The sequence below is a fragment of the Gobio gobio genome, assembly GCF_949357685.1.
Source record: "Gobio gobio genome assembly, chromosome: 4".
NCBI classification, from domain to species: domain Eukaryota; kingdom Metazoa; phylum Chordata; class Actinopteri; order Cypriniformes; family Gobionidae; genus Gobio; species Gobio gobio.
The window spans coordinates 22192370-22212531 of NC_137100.1; the positions used below are offsets into that span (position 1 = coordinate 22192370).

At 42.0% G+C, this 20162-nt stretch overlaps 1 protein-coding gene across 1 annotated transcript in view; it reads right to left on the minus strand.

Moving 5' to 3' along the window:
* Nucleotides 1-20162, minus strand: part of pappab (pregnancy-associated plasma protein A, pappalysin 1b) — a gene marked incomplete at both ends in the record, with an annotated part of 129655 nt that overhangs the window by 17716 nt on the left and 91777 nt on the right. The window contains 2 exons of the mRNA XM_079816087.1: nucleotides 5369-5467; nucleotides 6809-6880. Coding sequence (XP_079672213.1) covers nucleotides 5369-5467; nucleotides 6809-6880 — 171 coding nt within the window. The remainder of the gene's footprint in view (nucleotides 1-5368; nucleotides 5468-6808; nucleotides 6881-20162) is intronic.

Below are 20162 nucleotides of genomic sequence, written 5' to 3' on the forward strand. Positions count from 1 at the left end.
AAACGCCAGATCGGGAGAAACTTCATAGACTGTGTCCAGTTTGTGCTCTTCAGGCCTACGTCCACAGCACTAGCCAGTGGCGTAAGTCAGAGCAACTGTTTGTTTGTCATGGGGGCCGTAACAGAGGTTCTGCCGCCACCAAACAAACATGTCACATTTGGTCAGGGATGCTATTGTTCTTGCCTATGAGGCATGCGGTAAAGCTTCACCAATAGGTTTAAGTTCTCACTCCACCAGGGGGGTAGCCTCCTCTACTGCATTAGCAAGGGGTGCCCCCTTACAAAGCGTTTGTGATGCGGCAGGTTGATCCTCTCCGCACACATTCATACGATTTTATAGTTTGGATGTCAGGGCTCTCATGTCCTTGAGTCGTCATCACAAGCTAATGTCTGGGGCTTCTTGCGTTCTTGTGCACACCAACACAACTTTAAGGGGTCCAGACACCATCATGCACGGCGGCGTGGGTATTCTCGTTCCCAAGAGTGCTAAGATAGCGCAGCATTAAGTGAAGATTTTGCAAGGGAACAGTTCGGGTTACTTGACTGTAACCCTGTTCCCTGTTAAAGCGGAACGAGATGCTGCGCTACACTGCCGTGCTGATGATGTCCCAGGACTGCTCTTCAAACAAAAAAGACCTGAAGTGAAACAGCTGGGGCTCATCTATTTATAGCCTCGTGCAGCAGGTGCACTGATGACGTCACCAGCCGAGTCTATAAATACCTCCGACGTTCCCAAAAACGCTAAGCTAGCACAGCATCTCGTTCCACTTTATCAGGGAACAGGGTTACAGTCAAGTAACCCGAACCGATTTGCTGCTCAAGATACATTTCTTATTATCAATGTTGAAAACAGTTGTGCTACTAAATATTTTTTTGGAAATAGGAACATTTATTTGAAATAGAAATTTTTGTAACATTACAAATGTCTTTACTGTGACTTTAAGTATTATTTCTTTAGAAAAAAGTTTATGGAGAATAATTGTGTTGCAGTTTTGTGACATTTTCACATCAAGTTCATTTGAGCACCTCAAGCAGCCGATATAACATGTATACTGTATGTAAACACCCCACATGATCTCAGACCCTATAAACATAAAGATGGTATCCCGTTTTTAGGTACACTTACATTATGAACACTAAAAGCACTGAGGTTACTTGCAGCTGGTTTCCTTTTTGTTCACTTTAGCCAAACTAGGTTTGGCTCATTTAAAACTTAGCTATCATTAAACACAACTTTACAGAAACTATCCAAATAATACATTACCCAATGCACCCAATGCGGATAAAATATTGTTTTAAATTTTAAATCTTAATCTTAAATTCATGATATTTAAACTTAAGCCTTTTCTCTTTTCAGTTGACAATGAGAAGTGTTTTTCTCAATTCTGATTTGCAATCGCCTTACGTAGTTTCTTTAAAAAAATACAGATAAAAATGCTTTGCAATGTCACAATTCATTTATGGTCACATAAGAAAAATATCCAATCATGACGCTCCATAAAAATTATGATTCTGCAATCTCAGTACTTTTACTTATAAGGTATTTTGTATTTATTTAATAAAAACGTTAGCAGCTAGACAACAGCTTATTTCTTCTGGTAGTATAAAAAAAACCCTAAAACATCTTTGACCTTTGGATCGAAAGAAACGTTGTCCAAATCAGAAGGATTATTTTTTTTTGTATAGCCTTCCCTTTCTCTTTTTGTTAATGACTCTACTGTTAAAGGAATTCACAAATTTTTTCTAGACTTCATTTGGAAAAACAAACCTCATAAGCTAAAAAAAAAAGCTCTTTCAAATAGTCGGAAAGAAGGTGGACTTTAGTGATACAGTGAACACTTGTAGGATGAATAGGATTAAAAGATGCTTAACAAATCACAATTCTAAAATTTTTTTTTTAATCCCAAATCATTTATTTACAAAAATTGGTAGCCTTCCTTTTATATTAAAATGTAATTACTTGCCTAATAGATTGCCAATTGCACTCTCTAAATTTCATCAGCAGGCTCTTCTTGTATTGAAGTTATGTTACACTCACAATTTTTCGCCACATAAAACCTTTCTATGGAACAACTCAGATATAATGATTGGCAATAAATCTATTTTTCTCTCTACATGGTTTAAGAGCAATATAATTACAATTCTTTCAATTTTTTATACATCTGGTACATTTTTGTCTTATGAAAAAATGTATATCTGTTCACAATTTTCCCTTACCCTTTAAAGAATATAATGCAGTGCTCAAAGTGGTTCCCTCTGGTCTAACTCAACTTGTAAAATATAATTTAAGTTTTAGTAAGAGTGATACCAAAGAACCTGATTTGACCTTAGATGGAATATGTATATTAACAAAAAAACTAAGTAATAAGCATATTCAAAAAATTCCTCAGAATAAAAAATGTTCCAGCTAATTTTACTGGGCATCTCTTGAGTTTATAGACTGGAAAGAAGCCTGGTTATTGCCTCATAAGTATTGCATTCCCATTAAGATGAAAGAAGTACATCTTACAGAAAATATCCTGTGAATGATACTGTGGCAAAATATATGGATGTTGACAATTCTTGCTCATTTTCTTCCAGATCCTTTCAGCTAAAAGATATAATGTGTTACTTTAAAGGTACAACTAATACTCCAATGAACATTGTTAATTTTTTTATTTTGTTTGGAATTTTTTTTATTCATAAGTAACTTTATTCATATTCAAATTCATAACTCACACCCTACTTTGTCACATTTCTTAATTAAAATTGACACATCTCTTAGGATGATTAAAAACAAAAAAGTGACAGATTCTTTAAATATTATAATATTCTTTTTTTTTGGTAATACCACTGATGCACTATAATGTTATCTTTTTGTTTGTAAATTCAAATTTGTAATTTCATTCCTGTAGAGGTTCTATCTCTTCTGTCTATCTGTTTATTATTTGATGCATTATAATAATAATAATAAAAAAAATAATAATTATATATATATATATATATATATATATATATATATATATATACATACTGTATCTAATCAATTTGTACCACTTCATAAATACATTTTACTGAAAATCAAGCTATTCATAGAAATCTCCGAAAAGCTTGTCTGAGTTAGCGACAGTAGCCAAGAGAGGTGGAGCTTAGTGCAGGGTCATCTGGGTGAATGTGATAGCCATTACATAATGAAAGCATTTACATTAGTATCCCCAAAAACTCTTTAAAATGACATGACCAAGATGGAATTAAGCATTTATTGGCTCTTTAAACACAAAAATTACACCAGGCAGAAGCACTTACCCTGTGGAGGAGCAATTTAGACAATTATTTGCTTTTGGCAGCTACCTTTCAGAATTCATACAAGATAGGGATGCAACAATACAGTTAGTCCACGGTTCAATACATACCTCGGTTTTTAACCACGGTTTTCGGTTCGGTACGGTTCTGATGGCTTGTCACATCAGTTTTTTTCTATTCTATTCTTAAGCGACAGGAACAGCAAGAGGTTAAGGAGAAAAAAGACTATTTTTTATTGCAATACTCTTTCTTTTTTTACTTAAAAGAATTGAAAAACTTTACTTAAACTTAGAACTTTACTTTAAAAAGAAAAACCTTGTACACATTCCTAGTGTATTGTATAATATAAAATAAATATATATAAAGATTTACACTGGCAGCCCAGAGCAGTACAGCAGCATTTAAGTATGAAATTGAATGAATAAATGTAAAAATAAAACACTACATAGACTTCACTATAAAATATACATTGATTCTTTTTGAAGGTACTGTATTCGTTTTTCAGTCAAGAGCAGTGAGTTATTTTCTCTTCGTCTTTTGTTGTTGTATTAACATTAAAGGGATAGTTCACTCAAAAAAAATAATTCTGTCATTGAGAAATGAACACAGGTTTGGAACAATATTAGAGTGAGTAAATAATGACAATTTTAGAGGTGAACTGTCACTTTAAGGACAGCGGGTTCCCTATAGGCTGCGCTGCTGTCACTTTAAGACCTGCCTGCATCTAATATACAGACACACGCCGATTTTACTTTCACTTTAGACATAACCGACTGTGTTTATGTTAACCTTGTGTGTAATTGACAGTATTAGTGCAGTAAGACTTACTCCAGTAATCAGTAATCAATTGACAGGCTTTTAGTGCGCACGCTCGGAAAAGCGCATGTTAAAACAGTGCATAAGCACGTGAATGACCGGCAAGGCTTTAAACTTTGGTGTTTGTGAATAACTAAAGTGTTCCGTGAGTATAACTCTACCACTAACGTGTGATGTGAATGTATGTCGCGTTGTTCAGTATATTGGGATGGAGGCAAATTATAGAATTTGTAGAAAAATCATTTAAATGCAAAACCGAGAAAACGCAATTAACAAGCGCGTATTGAACCGTGAATGCCGTACCGAACGGTTCAATATTATATTGAGAATTGTGGCATCCCTAATACAAGAATATGGTCAAATTTTCTTGTGTTCTCAACTTACAAAGAAACTGAAACTCCTTTATTACAACCACTTATTAACACAATTCAGGATTGACAATGTATTGGTCAGCAGCTCAGTCTCCAAGAGGAGGATGAGCAGTTAGTGTTCTTATTTGCTTGGGTAATCCTCTGGCGTGACAAAGCAAACTGAGTTTATACGTTTCTATATGATTTACAGCTGTATATAAACGTTGAGAGTCCAATCCCAACTGCCGTTTCTAGACCTTTCACAACAAGTTGTGTATTCTGCCGGGAAATGCGTCATCACACATGCCAACTTTTTTTTTTTTTTGGCACTGTGCGTGGGTACAGCGATCCAGAGTTCGCTGTTGTAACTTTGGAGAAGTTACTTCATTCTTTGTCTGTCAAAAGAGAAGTTCACTTTCTCTGGCAGCCAGGAAAACTTGCTCAAGGAAAAAGCAAGGGAGGATCAAGTAAAAGAGGATGACAAGTCCATTGGAAAAAGAACAGTACACAAGCGTGCTGAAAAAGCCTTTCTAGGGCTATTTACCACCCTCGAGATTAAGCTCACGGATCTTTGTCTTTGTTGGAAAGTGAGGTGAACGTCCATATGGAAATGCTATATGCAACCGTTTGTTGCCATGGCTTTGGAAAAACACCCAAACATATATGTGCGTGCTTCACAGGTCTACAATGCATTGCGGATAGGGTTCACAGAGTTTCCCTCACTTGTGTGGGTGTCCTTAAAAGTTTTCTCTCCAAGGAGATAATTATTACAACGCAAGCTGTATTTGCCCTGTCTGAATATGTAGTAACAATGCAGATTACACACTTTACAGCTTTTTACTTATTTATTTACTAGTTCTTGAAGTGCAAACAAAGTATTCAAATAATTAAACGTCTAAAGAATAATTAAAAAAAACATACCTTTTTGGTTTTAACAGTAGAATGACAGCAGTCTCCACCATCATAGTTGCAAAACGCTCGGTTGTTGATGGCGTCGCAGTAATTATCACCCATGAACGGCTGGTATAAAACAATAACATGAATTAATGAAATATATAAACACAAATAACATCAGTGATGAACATCAATAAAATTAATTTAAAACCAGAAAGAAAGAAAGAAAGAAAGAAAGAAAGAAAGAAAGAAAGAGACAGTCATTCACACTTGCATACATCCACAACTGTGTAAAAATAGACACACAGACTTGAGTCTGTTGCAATTATGTTGCCCTGGAAAAATTGAGTTAGTATTCCCGGGTTTGTGGATGGTGGAGGCCGCTTTTAATGGGGAAACCGAAGCCCTATTAAACTTATATGTGTCTCCCTTGGGAGTTACTACACATTTCCATCTTGACAGGCACAAAAGGTTGCCCAACACACCTGTGACCTTTTCCAGTTTGAAATCATCTCTCTGGCTCAACCCAAAAGCTTTCAGTGGGCTGCTAATTAACATCCATTGAAACTGGGTCAGGATGAGTTGGGTTCAAAAGTCTGCAGCTCTGACCCGAATAAAAAATGGACTGGTCATCTCACTGCGACATTAGAGCAAGACTTGTTATAAATGAGAGTGAGGTGCAGATTAATCGCATGTCTTCATACTGAGCTGGAGAACACTTTCAGAGTAGCAATGCAGTGGATTTGGCAAGAAAAGTCGAACATATACTGTATGTAGATATGTCGTTTCACTCTTTTCAATGGCAAATTATTAGTCAATAGCTCTCTCAGCAAGAAGACACGGTAGCTGTTTTTTTTATTATTCTCACTCAGTGACTTGAGGAAGTTGGGAACATGATACCCTCTAAATGAGGTTTCCAGGTTCCTCTAAAATGCAAAAAGAAAACAAATTGCCCTTGAAAACAAAGGTGGCAACAAATCCCTCTTGTCTGCTTTTGTTGGCCCTGTTAAACCTGACTCAGATTAGACTAGACTGGTCCAAAGAGCAAAGGAGAGGAAGACACTAAGCACAGCATGTTTATTTATGTATTAGACTTCAAAGAGCGTGAGAAGATGGCAGAAACAACAGTTCAAGGTCAGGCTCCAGAGAACAGACCTCCATGACTGAATAGAGCTTAAAGCTGTGGTTGGGAGATTACCTTGAGGCAACTATCACAGGCATAATGTTGTTATCATGCAAATTTACAACAGAGCTTAGCTGGCGAACAGACAATTCATTGAATAGTTAAGATAAATTACAAACATTAAAAACAAATAAATATAATAAAGAAAAAAATGTACACACTAATTAAATTATACAAATAAATGATTTTTTGTTGTTGAAAATAAACAATAATATTAAATAATATCCTAATAAAATGTAATAATAACAATAATAAAACAGTGCAGAAATTGAGGTAGGTCTTACCTCGCATCCCTTTATGCAATGGAGGGCCTCTGGGTTAGGGTACCACTTGAGTCCCATGGTGCATACAATATTCTGCATAAGAGAAAATGATGGAATGACAAAGTTAACAAAGTTCAACAGTTTCAGATCCATTAGTTACATTGGAGTGAATTAGCTAAACAAAAAGCAGCCATTGTGTAGATAATATTTTACAACAAGATGGCAAATGAATGTGAATGATGCTTGCTTACACAAAACTATATAGCAATAGAGTTGCAGAGGTGTTCGAAATGTTTTTATCCTGTTACTTGGGTGTTCTGAGTGGTTACTAGGGTTGGGTATCGTTTGAATTTAAGCAATTCCGATTCTGATATAATTTCCGATTCTAATCGATTACCAGTTTTGATTCCAATAAGGTAAAATGCAAAATAAATAAATTAAGTCAAACACTATGATATCAAACACATTTATTCTGTGTCCTTTTTCAAAATATTCTGCTGTAGCTGAATACATGAACAAAAACCAGCAGCCTAAAGAACAACTAATAAACTAGAGTAACTAATATAAATTCCAAACATTATTAAATACAAGTATACAGTCAGAAATACAATAAGAACAAATAAGCAAATAGCAATAGCACAAATATACAACTGAACACATTTCAGAAATCAAAATCAATTGTAAAATAACACTGCAATATTTGAATACTTTAAGACCGAATGTACGGATCCAATATAACGTTCCACATGCATTTTCTTTCTCAGCTGTTTATGTTCAATTAAGACATAAGCAACTGTGGATACGAGGATATTTTGACTTAATTGTGTGCATTTGTCCGTTCAAGTGCAAGAAGAGAACTCAATTCAGACATAAGCGACTGTGTTTACGAGGATATTTTTTACATAATTTTGTGTGTATTTGTATCAAGCGCAAAAAGTGAAATTAAACTTAATTCAGTATTTGTGCACTATATGAGAGATGGCTGGACGTGCCTGGCACAGGAAATGAGAGCTGAATGGAGTACACATTGCGTCTCTACTTGTGCTTGAATGGTTTAAAACCACATTAAAATTCGTACACAGGCATTGATAAGCAGAATCTAAACTTTTTTATTTGAAAACAAATATCTGATTCCTGACCTTAAGTATATGATTCCAGAATTGGAATCGATTTTCAATTCCCAACCATAGTGGTTACTTACCTCTAAGTCTCTGTAATATTAGGATCTTTACATTTTGATGTACATCTATTGTATTTTTTCAACCTTTTTATTATCCAGCAAGCCAAAATCTTAAGTTTGATTACTAGAAAGTAACAGCACAGCTTGCCTCATAATTTGAGGTATCACTGATGTCTATAGCATGCGCAGGATGAGTTACACACTAAGGTTCAGCACACAGGGTCAGGCATTTGTTCAAATCCTTAGCAAGAATTGCTAATAAGCCTTTAGGCTGGCAGGGATTTCAGTTTGAATGTGGAGAACCTTTGCTCAGTTTGTTGATAGATTTCTTTGCCTAACACACAGAACACAAACAAATAAAATCCTCTATGAGCCCAGTGTTCCGGTGGTGATGCTTAAATCAGCTCGGAATCAATGAAAGAGCTTGGCTTGAAGGATTACAGTCTTAAGAGTTTGGCTAAGTAGGGGACTCATTAAACTCCAGGAGTGCTACCCCGGCTCCCACCCCTGCTGAGGAGAGCAAAAGGGAGGCGGTGGATCTCGGGCAGCTCAGCCTCCTGGGTTAGCACAGGTAGAGAGGATGTTTGGAGAGGTGAAATGACGTGGTCTGGGGGAACTCCAGATGCAATGAGGAATGGAAAGGGTGAGCGTAAACAGAACATTTCCAAGAAAGCAGGCGTTCGCCCTGCTGGCCAACTGTGGCCATCCACACACATACACACGCTTAGTATTCAGTGTCACACCAAAGACCCAAGCGGCTTGTTTACTCAAGGCTTAATTTAAACCGTCTGCTCCTGAACTTGTGCTTGTTTTTATAGTTTCTCCACAGGCCCAAGCTACACGAGTGCTAAGGTCTTTCATATTTTCCGTTCTATACGGTCAAGACACAACATTTCCTGATGGCTCTTAAGCTTGCACCTCAATATGCTTAAAGTGAAACCGAAGAGTGTGACGTCATTTCAAACAAATGTAAGTTCGTTTGGAGTTCGAAACAGCTTGCCAAAGCACGATTTCCAGAAAAGTTTGCTTCGTCTGCTAAACACCTTCGAAATTCCATTGGTCCATGCCGATTATGCTAAATAGGTAGGTGTTTTGTGGTGCTCCACCTTCTTTGACGTGGAAAACTTCTCAGGTTAAATTGTTCTGTTCAGTCCGTCAAGGTCAGACGCAAATAAAAACATTAACACGCTGGAAAGCTGACATATTTAATACTGTAAAGCTGCTTGCTTTAAATAAATCTATAATGTGCTACATAAATAAACGTGACAACTTGGAGTGGCAAATTGCAGAGCTTATGCAAACATATCCATGATGATCAGGTGCTTCCTAACCTTTGTTTTCCCACTGCTGCAATTTCTGCTGTGTGATTACACTCACCTAAAGGAATATTAGGAACACCATACTTATACTGTGTTTGACCCCCTTTCGCCTTCAGAACTGCCTTAATTTTACATGGCATTGATTCAACAAGGTGCTGAAAGCATTCTTTAGAAATGTTGGCCCATATTGATAGGATAGCATCTTGCAGTTGATGGAGATTTGTGGGATGCACATCCAGGGCACGAAGCACCCGTTCCACCACATCCCAAAGATGCTCTATTAGGTTGAGATCTGGTGACTGTGGGGGCCATTTTAGTACAGTGAACTCATTTTCATGTTCAAGAAACCAATTTGAAATGATTCAAGCTTTGTGACATGGTGCATTATCCTGCTGGAAGTAGCCATCAGAGGATGGGTACATGGTGGTCATAAAGGGATGGACATGGTCAGAAACAATGCTCCGGTAGGCCGTGGCATTGAAACGATGCCCAATTGGCACTAAGGGGCCTAAAGTGTGCCAAGAAAACATCCCCCACACCATTACACCACCACCACCAGCCTGCACAGTGGTAACAAGGCATGATGGATCCATGTTCTCATTCTGTTTATGCCAAATTCTGACTCTACCATCTGAATGTCTCAACAGAAATCGAGACTCATCAGACCAGGCAACATTTTTCCAGTCTTCAACTGTCCAGTTTTGGTGAGCTTGTGCTAATTGTAGCCTCTTTTTCCTATTTGTAGTGGAGATGACTGGTACCCGGTGGGGTCTTCTGCTGTTGTAGCCCATCCGCCTCAAGGTTGTGTGTGTTGTGGCTTCACAAATGCTTTGCTGCATACCTCGGTTGTAACGAGTTGTAACGGTTATTTCAGTCAAAGTTGCTCTTCTATCAGCTTGAATCAGTCGGCCCATTCTCCTCTGACCTCTAGCATCAACAAGGCATTTTCGCCCACAGGACTGCCGCATACTGGATGTTTTTCCCTTTTCACACCATTCTTTGTAAACCCTAGAAATGGTTGTGCGTGAAAATCCCAGTAACTGAGCAGATTGTGAAATACTCAGACCGGCCCGTCTGGCACCAACAACCATGCCACGCTCAAAATTGCTTAAATCACCTTTCTTTCCCATTCTGACATTCAGTTTGGAGTTCAGGAGATTGTCTTGACCAGGACCACACCCCTAAATGCATTGAAGTGACTGCCATGTGATTGGTTGATTAGATAATTGCATTAATGAGAAATTGAACAGGTGTTCCTAATAATCCTTTAGGTGAGTGTATTTTGTTAATAATAATAATAATAATAATAATAATAATAATAATAATAATAATAGTAATAATAATTTAATAATTTGTTACATTTATATAGCGCATTTCTGGGTACTCAAAGTGCTTTACATATGGAAGGGGAATCTCCTCAACCACAACCAATGTACAGCATCCGCCTGGATGATGCGATGGCAGCCATATTGCGGCAGAACGGCCACCACACACCAGAGAGTGATGAAGACAATCAGTATTGGGATGATTAGAAGGCCATGATGATGGAAGGAGGCCAATGGGCAAATTTGGGATTTTTAATGACCGCAGAGAGTCAGGACCTCGGTTTAATTAAGAGGAAAGCAGCACATATTAACATACAGGAAAATGCATATTATATTATATTATATTAAACACATTTTCTTATTTTTTATTTTTCCTTTATTTTACCAGGAAATAATCCTATTGAAATATAAATCTCTTCTACCAGGGAGTCCTGGCCAAAATGGCAGCACAAAGTAATCACAACAAAATTAAATAAATCCAAAAGACACACAAAACGAGAAATACAAAATACAAAAAGTCCAGTCCAGCACTCATATAATTACAGTTCCCATTCAGTCGGTCACTCTCGACGCCACGTCGGAGTACCGACGAATAGGAATCTCGCTCGCGAGAGCCAATCTACTTCGAGTGTAACTAAACGAGCCAATGCACATTGGCATGCAATGATTGCACCAGGTGCTCATGCCACGCCGTGCGGGTATAAATGAGACACAGGTGATTGCATCAAATCAACCTTTTGCTTCGGAGCCGAGTGGTGAATGGTTTGTCCTAAAATCACTCTCTACAAAGCGTGTGTTAACATTATAACGAGTCAAGCTCTTCGGTGGACCTCTCCTCGTTTGGTGTTGGAGTGACGGCACTGCAGCGGGTTGATTTCTCTCTTTCTTTTTCTATTTTGAGCAAAAACAAAAGGCTGTTCTCACAGCTGGTTCGGTGCGCTATTAAGAGCGCTGAAAAGCCGTTTTCACGGCTGGTAAGAGATCGCCTTCTATGAGAGAGAGAGCGCGCACGTCAGGCTGCACTTTTTCCCTGTCTGTGTCGCCGCGACTTTTCCCCTGTGTGCTTCAGCACCGCGGAGAGCAGTTTCCCTAAAAGAGCTACACAGATAGAGCTTGCGTCTTTTTAAAGATGACATTCTATCTGTGTGTTTCTGGATGCGGTTGTTTCCTGTCCTCACTGACGGCCACGAACCCTGTTTCACATGTCTGGGCGCATGCTGAGACTGTGTTCGTGGGTGGTCATGTTTTCTAATGAGAACATGACCACGTCGGCACGCCGGTCGCGACTCATCTTTCTCCGGGAAGCTTGAGTCCCCTTTGTTGTTGGCCAGCCGCCGCTCGTGTGTAAAAGCACAGCCGCGGGTCTGCTCGACACTCAGGGAGACCGCGGAGATCAGCGAGAGTTGCCGTTGGGGAAACCCGAACGGACCTCTCGTTTCTCTGCGTGCCGTGTGCCGTTGAGTGCTAGGCTGTAGCGCGGGTTGTCACGGCAACCCAGCGCTCGCTCTGCGCTCTGGGTGCGCTGTCCCCTTGCCTATTTCTCATTGTAGCGCCCTCCCTGGCAACAGGAGAGGTCTATTTCAGTGAAATAGCTGGGGTGACCTGAGGAGAGGAGGGCTTCTCCTTCGGGGAACCAACCCCCTAGGGCCCCTCCCCCTCTAGCGCACTGCAAGCTGTGCAGCTCTGGGTGGAATTGCTGGTCCTTCTTATGGGGGAACCTAGCATTTCATTCAGTGCTCCAGCTGAGGATCAGATGTCAATCGCTGCATTGGAGAGAGGACTGTTGTGCTCTGGGAATGAGGATGATGCTGAGCCCACTGTAATGGTGTGTGCTTCGCTGAATCGGATTCAGAGTTAACAGCCATGCTTCCCGGGATCACTCCTGGATGTGCATGGAAAACTTGGCAGTGTGGCACTTCTTTGGATATGGAAAGCCAAAAGGGCCAAAACTGCATAAGTTTTTCCTCTCTCACTACCCTCAACGGTGGGGTGGCTGTGCGCAGACCACCCCTGCCTGCACAGGGTAGTTCTGAGTTGAGGTTGAGCTGTGCATGTTGACTAACCGTGATCAAAGTCATGGCGCAGGCCCTCGGCCAGACGATGTCCACCTCAGTGGTCCAGAAAAACCTCCTGGCTTGCCTTGCTGAGATGTGAGTGGTCGTCGAAGTACGCTTTCTCGATGCTCCCATCTCACAAGGTGGCCTTGGGCGACACTGTTGAGAACTGGGCCCAGCAGTTCTTCGCAGTTGGTAGCAGGCTGAGGCAATCAAGAGCCTCCCCCGACGTACCATCAGAGTGCCTCGTGGGCCGCCCCTCAGTCTGCTCGTCGCCAAAGGCGTCGTCCCCTGCAAAAAAAAAAAAAAAAAAAACACTTGGCACAGCCTGCTCTACTGTGTCCTGCAGGGGATGACGCTACCTGTCTCTGCTGCTGTTTAAGCAGTCGGTGAAACATCACCTCTGAGACGGGTGACCGGGAGATGGGCGGGGCTGCTCTTCCCCGGAGGAGGGCCGGGTAGAAAATCTTGAGTCAAAATCCATTCTGCCGCTGGTGTCACAACCAGTGGTACCCAAATTCTCAAAAAAAAAAAAAAAAAGAGCAGTTCCTCCCATCTCTGGGTCCCAAGGGGGTTCGGAGAGCTGTGGACGGTCAAACGCCGGACCACACTCATCCTCCTCCTTCGCCAGTGGACAGTAGTGGACGGTTCGAGGACGCAACCTAGTCTTCTCACGTACCCTCTGCCCTCTCGTGGAATCAGGTAAGTGTGCACTGCACACTCACAACCGCGCTGCGGGCCGCCTCCACGAGACAGCCGCCCCAGCCTGGTACCTGCATTCCACCTCGCTGCCCCACGGTGGGTACGCCGGTGGTCCCTATTGTCCCGCTTGCACGGACTCTGCAAGCCTGGCTAGAGCGCCCCAGTCCGTCTCGCTGGCTCATTCGGACCATCAGGCTCGGCTATGCAATTCAGTTCAATTTTAGAGGCTCCTGGGGCATATGGCAGCCGCTGCGGCAGTAACACCGCTCGGCCTGCTTCATATGAGACCGCTTCAGCATTGGCTACTCGGCCGAGTCCCGAGATGGGCGTGGCAACGCGGCACTCTCCGGGTGAGCATCACACCGGCCTGCCGCCAGTCTTTCAGTCCATGGTCAGACCCCTCGTTCCTTCGGGCCGGAGTGCCCCCGGAACAGGTGTCCAGGCACGCTGTGGTTTTCACGGATGCCTCTGCCATGGGCTGGGGAGCCACGTACAACGGGCATGCAGTGTCAGGGGTTTGGACGGGCCCGCACCTGCATTGGCATATCAATTGCCTCGAGTTGCTAGCGGTGCATCTTGCTCTGGGCCGCCTCAAAGCGCGGTTACGGGGCAAAGATGTACTGGTCCGCACGGACAACACTGCGACCGTTGCATATATCAACCGACAAGGTGGTCTGTGCTCCCGTCGCATGTCGCAACTCGCCCGCCATCTCCTCTGGAGTCAGAAGTGTCTGAGGTCGCTTCGGGCCATTCATGTCCCTGGTGTGCACAACCGTGTGGCCGACGAGCTTTCACGAGCTGCGCTCCTAGGCGAGTGGCGACTCCACCCCCCAGGTGGTTCAGCTGATTTGGAGACCGTTCGGGGTGGCACAGGTCGACCTGTTTGCCTCCCCAGAAACGTTCCACTGCCAGTGTTTCTATTCGCTGTCCGAGGATACACTCGGCACGGATGCCCTTGCGCACAGCTGGCCCCAGGGGCTGCGCAAATGCGTTTTCCCCAGTGAGCCTACTTGCACAGACACTGTGCAAGGTCAGGGAGGACGAGGAGCAGGTCCTGCTGGTGGCGCTGTACTGGCCCAACCGGACCTGGTTCCCAGAACTTATGCTCCTCGCGACAACCCCTCCTTGGCCAATTCCTATGAGGAAGGACCTTCTGACTCAGAGACGGGGCACCCTTTGGCACCCGCGTTCAGACCTGTGGAAGCTTCATGTCTGGCCCCTGGACGGGACACGGAGGTTCTAGGTGACTTACCCCAAGAGGTAGTTAACACCATCACTTCGGCACGAGCACCGTCTACAAGACAGGCTTACGCCTTGAAGTGGGACCTGTTCGTCGAGTGGTGTTCTTCTTGCCGAGAAGACCCCTGAAGATGTTCGATCGCGTCTGTGCTTTCCTTCCTGCAACAGGGGTTGGAGCGTAGGCTGTCGCCCTCCACCCTCAAGGTTTATGTTGCTGCAACATCTGCCTATCACGACCATGTAGAAGGTAAGACGGTTGGGAAGCACGACCCGGTCGTCAGGTTCCTTAGGGGGGCGAGACGGTAAAATCCTCCTCGCCCTCCCTCCATACCCTCTTGGGATCTTGCTCTGGTGCTCAGAGCACTTCAAGAATGCCCCATTTGAGCCTTTGCAGTCAGCAGAGCTAAAGATTCTGTCTATAAAAACTTTGCTGTTGGCTGCATTGGCCTCCATCAAGAGGGTAGGGGACCTGCAGGCATTTTCGGTCGACGAATCGTGCCTAGAGTTCGGGCCGGGTGATACCCACGTGGTGTTGAGACCCCGGCCTGGCTATGTGCCCAAGGTTCCTACCACTCCCTTCAGGGACCAGGTGGTGAACCTGCAAGTGCTGCCCCCGGAGGAGGCAGACCCAGCCCTAGCTTTGCTCTGTCCCGTCCACGCTCTGCGGGTTTACGTGGATAGAACTCAAAGCTTCAGAACTGTCTGCTCAGGGTGCGAGCACACTCTACTAGAAGTGTTGCATCCTCCTGGGCGCTGGCATGTGGCGCCTCGCTGTCAGACATCTGTAGAGCTGCGGGCTGGGCGACACCCAACACGTTCGCTAGATTCTATAGCCTACGTGTAGAGCCGGTCTCCTCCTGTGTTCTCACCTCAAACAGGTAGAAGCACTGAGAGGCCCCGTCTCTTGTCGGCTTGCTGCGCTACGGCGCTTATATTCTCCAGAAGCAAACTCTGTGAGTCCTCCACCGCCCTCGGTGCCGGACGTGGCGGAACGTCTGGCATCAGGCCCCTTGCCGCTGAATCCTTGAGAACCGGTATTGGGCTCGGGTTATATGAGTGACCCTACGGGGATCCCATATATCTTTCCACGGTCGCTCCTACGGGAAGCCCGTGTCTTTCCCTTGGGAGAGCCTTCCCGTCAATGGGACTGAGCCCCCTCTCTCCATTGCGGGCTACGGCTCAGCATTGTACTCCACATAACTCCTTCAGGGTACGATGTGGGCTCCGCAGCGTCCCCTTCACTAGGGCACGCTTCCCAGTGTTATCCAATAAATCACTGAGCGGGTCTTGCGGAACGGCAGTGATGGACTTCCCGGTGTGAGCCCCGTCTCATCAGGTAAGAGAGCTCAGGTGGCTCACACAGGGCACTGGAAGGGGACAGAGGCCATGGCGCTTTGGTAGGGATTCCTATTCGTCGGTACTCCGACGTGGCGTCGAGAGTGACCGACTGAATGGGAACGTCTCGGTTACGTATGTAACCCTCGTTCCCTGAAGGAGGGAACAGAGACGCCACGTCCCGTCGCCATGTCCTCTGTACCCTGCTGGGGTGCCTGTCTACCTACTCGGCTCCTCAGCAAAAGGCTGATTTGATGCAATCACCTGTGTCTCATTTATACCCGCACGGCGTGGCATGAGCACCTGGTGCAATCATTGCATGCCAATGTGCATTGGCTCGTTTAGTTACACTCGAAGTAGATTGGCTCTCGCAAGCGAGATTCCTATTCGTCGGTACTCCGACGTGGCGTCTCCGTTCCCTCCTTCAGGGAACGAGGGTTACATACGTAACCGAGACGTTCTTAATAATGACTAAATATATATATTTAGTATATATATATATTTAGTATATATATATATATATATATATATATATATATATATATATATATATATATATATATATATAAATATAAAATATAACATTATGTAAAACATGAACATGATTTTTTTAAAGGTCCCGTTCTTCGTGTTTTTTTGAAGCTTTGATTGTGTTTACAGTGTGCAATATAACATGTGTTCATGTTTCGCGTGTAAAAAAACACAGTATTTTTCACACTATTTACTTATCTGTATACCGCTGTTTCCACTGTCCTAAAAACGGCTGGTGATTTCCTTGTGCTATGAAGTCCCTCCTTCAGAAACACGTAACGAGTTTTGATTGTGCAAGCGGTTCCTGTGCTGTGATTCGACCACAGCTTAGCGCACGTGAAAGCGGTTCCTGTGTTGTAATTTGACAGCAGCTTAGCGCACGTTGGAAAGGTCACGCCTCTTAACGGAGAGATGTATGCGTTCAATAATCTCTACAGCGTCCCTGGGAAAGCCAAACAAAGGTGATTTGACTCCTGGATGAAAATAACAGCGTCTCGATGACATGGCGATAAACACACTCAACGCAACAGTTCCTTTTCTCCACGCGACCGTCCGCTTCTCCACGTGAGACAGCAACAAGACCGCGCCCCCTTTTTCGCGTTTCTTTGTGGGCGGAGGTTAGTCTGTTCTACTGCTCTACTGACGTAATTAAAGAAGGAAGTACCAGGATGTAGTCCAAGCCAGCCGTTCGCTGTAGGCTTTGAAAGGGAACTTCTGTTAAATAAAATATCTCGCTTGGCATTGAACTTTGAGCTTTATAATTTTACAGGTATTATTTATGCTCTAACAGCAACATTACACACTAACTAAAGTTTGAACAATGGAATCGCGAAGAAGGGGACCTTTAAATACACCTCCAACAGGTTTCTAAGAATATTTAAAGATGGGAGCACTTCTAGCATCAACATACTCTGCATTTCATTCCATAGTAGGAGCATAAGAGAAAAAAGTTTTGCCAAATTCAGAATACGATCTGATATATGTATTCATACAGCTGCTGAGGTTTTTCAAACTCCTTTTTACACCTAAGTGAAGAACGAAAAAGAACTTGACCATGAGTATATCAGGGCCTTTAGAAATGTGTACATACATCAGGATTTTCTTCCAAGTCTCATAAAATAATATTAAAATTGATGGAAATAAACTGGTCAGGTTCGATCTCCATCAAATTCCATGAATAAACTCAAAATACCTTGTCAGGTCAATCCCCCTACAAGGCTGATTATCCTCAAGAAAACCTATAATGTGGAGGATTAGGCCTGGAGGAAGCTATAGCAGCGCTCTCAGATGGGAGCGGTAAATTTGTTTGTGCTTCCTAAAGCTCCACTACAGCTTAAACAATCAAGTAAAGAACCACATGGCACAGACCACATGGAAAAAGAATGAAAAGCATGACCACACCAAAGAATGTCCACAATAGTACAGAGGAGGAAATGCAAATATGGAATGAATAATCCAGACAACCTCATAACCACTGGCAGGCATGACGTCACCCAAAAATGTAATTCAGTAGTCCATATATAAATGAATGACATAGTAAAAGCGGAAATGGATATTCCTTGAGACCTGTCTGGCCTCTGTGACCCTAGCCGCAGCTATTGATATACTGTCGTATGAAATCACTAGTTTCCACAAAGATATAGAAGAATAAGCCACACATTTGACTCTTTCCATGAGTTTCAACGAGTCACAAGCTGTTTTGCAGTCGCCGTCTGTCAGTAGGACACAAAGCAAAGATTTTACTGTTGAGATAAAATCATGTCTTTCTCGTCTTAGAGACTTGGGGGACTGTGAGAGAAAGTGTTGGTGAGAGGAAAGACCCATTCGAATGCTACAACCCACAGCCATCTGGAATATGACAATGGTTTAAACAGTCACCATATCGTCATGGTAAAGGTTAAGCATTCTTTGGTCATCACTGACCACAGTTTTTAAGGTGTGGAGAATAACATTTGGTTTGCCTGTTCATCATACTTATTTTTTCTAAAGTCCTCCAGGTCTAGTCTGTGATGCTCTCAGGAAATAAGTAAAGGAAATATGCGTTATTACTGTCTAAAGGTTTTGTTTGTGTCTACTACATATTTCGTGACAAAAGCTTCCTGACGGGAAGTGCCCGAGTATTGGCAATGTCCAAACACATTAATGCAGTCACATGGTCCTGCTGTTAATGTACAGACGGGATATTTGTTTGTGAGTCCGACAATTACTTTCTTAGGAGCAGAGCTTCCATCTCTCATTTCTTCCTCCTTCCTTCAGTCATACTCTTGTGGGGTATTCAAGAAATCAGTTATGTGGGTCAGGTAACGGAAATCAGGTAACCTTCAACCTTCGGTTACAAAACCTGAGGTAACTTTCCGGGTGAGTAAGTAGCCAAAGCAACTTATTCAGGTGTTTCCCATTCATTAACTACATTATAAATAAATGCTCTGCTGCTTCCATCAAAATAATTATTTCTTCATTCTCTTGCAAGTGTAGAAATTAGGACAAAATATATGCCCTAATGTAGAATAAAATAATACTTAGGAAATATCCATTTTCATTTATTTTTAAAGGGCTTTTGTTTTACAATATATGGCTATTACTGTCATTGGAATAACAATATAAAGTTATTATTATTATTATTATTATAATTTTATTCTAATTGTTTGGCTTCCAAAAACACCAGTGTGAATGTAATGTAGACTGAGATACTATATCACAACTAAAAAGAGTGTTGAATCCCCTTTTTATTTGTTCAATTTGCACACTGAATATGGTTTGGAGCTCTTAATTTTGGAACCTCAAAGTGTACCAGATGGATGAATTTAACTTTAAAATGTACAAAACTTTCTTCCGGTGTGGCATGCACCCAGACATTCCTAGAGGGACCGATGTCCCACCATATCTCACAAAATCCTGCGGAAAACAATGTATTCTCTGAACATAACTGGAGAAGAGGAATTCAGTGCATGCATGCCCTATTGATGAGGCTCCAGTGGGTGTGACAGATTTCACACAATATTTAATTTAACAGTATTCACACACATACATAATTAATCACAATTATATATTTTATTTTACTGTAATTTAATTTTATTTCATACAATGTGGGTCTGCATTCAAAGGGGTCTTAATAATGTTTTTTCTATTAAAAATACATATGCAATATAGCTCACCTAATAACACATGTGGAAGCAAAATGGCTAAACAAAAAATAAACTTATACAGCTATATTTTCTTTGCAAGCAATCTTTTAGTTACAATAATCTTTAGTTTTTAATTTATATATTTAGAATCAAACAATATAACTAATGTTCACTGTAATAAAAAAAGTTATTAAAGATTAAAAGATTGAAAAAATATTGCACAACCACCCAGTAGGTGGCGATATGCACTAAGAATGTAAAACGACATTAAACCAAAAAAAGAAAAAAGAAGAAATATGTGCTGCATGCCAATTCGCATACTATACGTCCTAAATAGTATTCGAAATTAGATTTAGTGTGTCCCAAATCATAGTATGTTAAAATGAGTATTCCAAAGATCCCTAAGATGGTCTACTTTTTCCGGTTAGAATCCGAAGTGCAGATCCGTGCACACTCTAACGGCTAATATTGCCCACAACCCATTGCGAGTTGGACAAGGATTTGATTAAAACTACAAACACAGATAAAAACTGCTAAAAAAACTATAAACACGGTGGATGTGCGA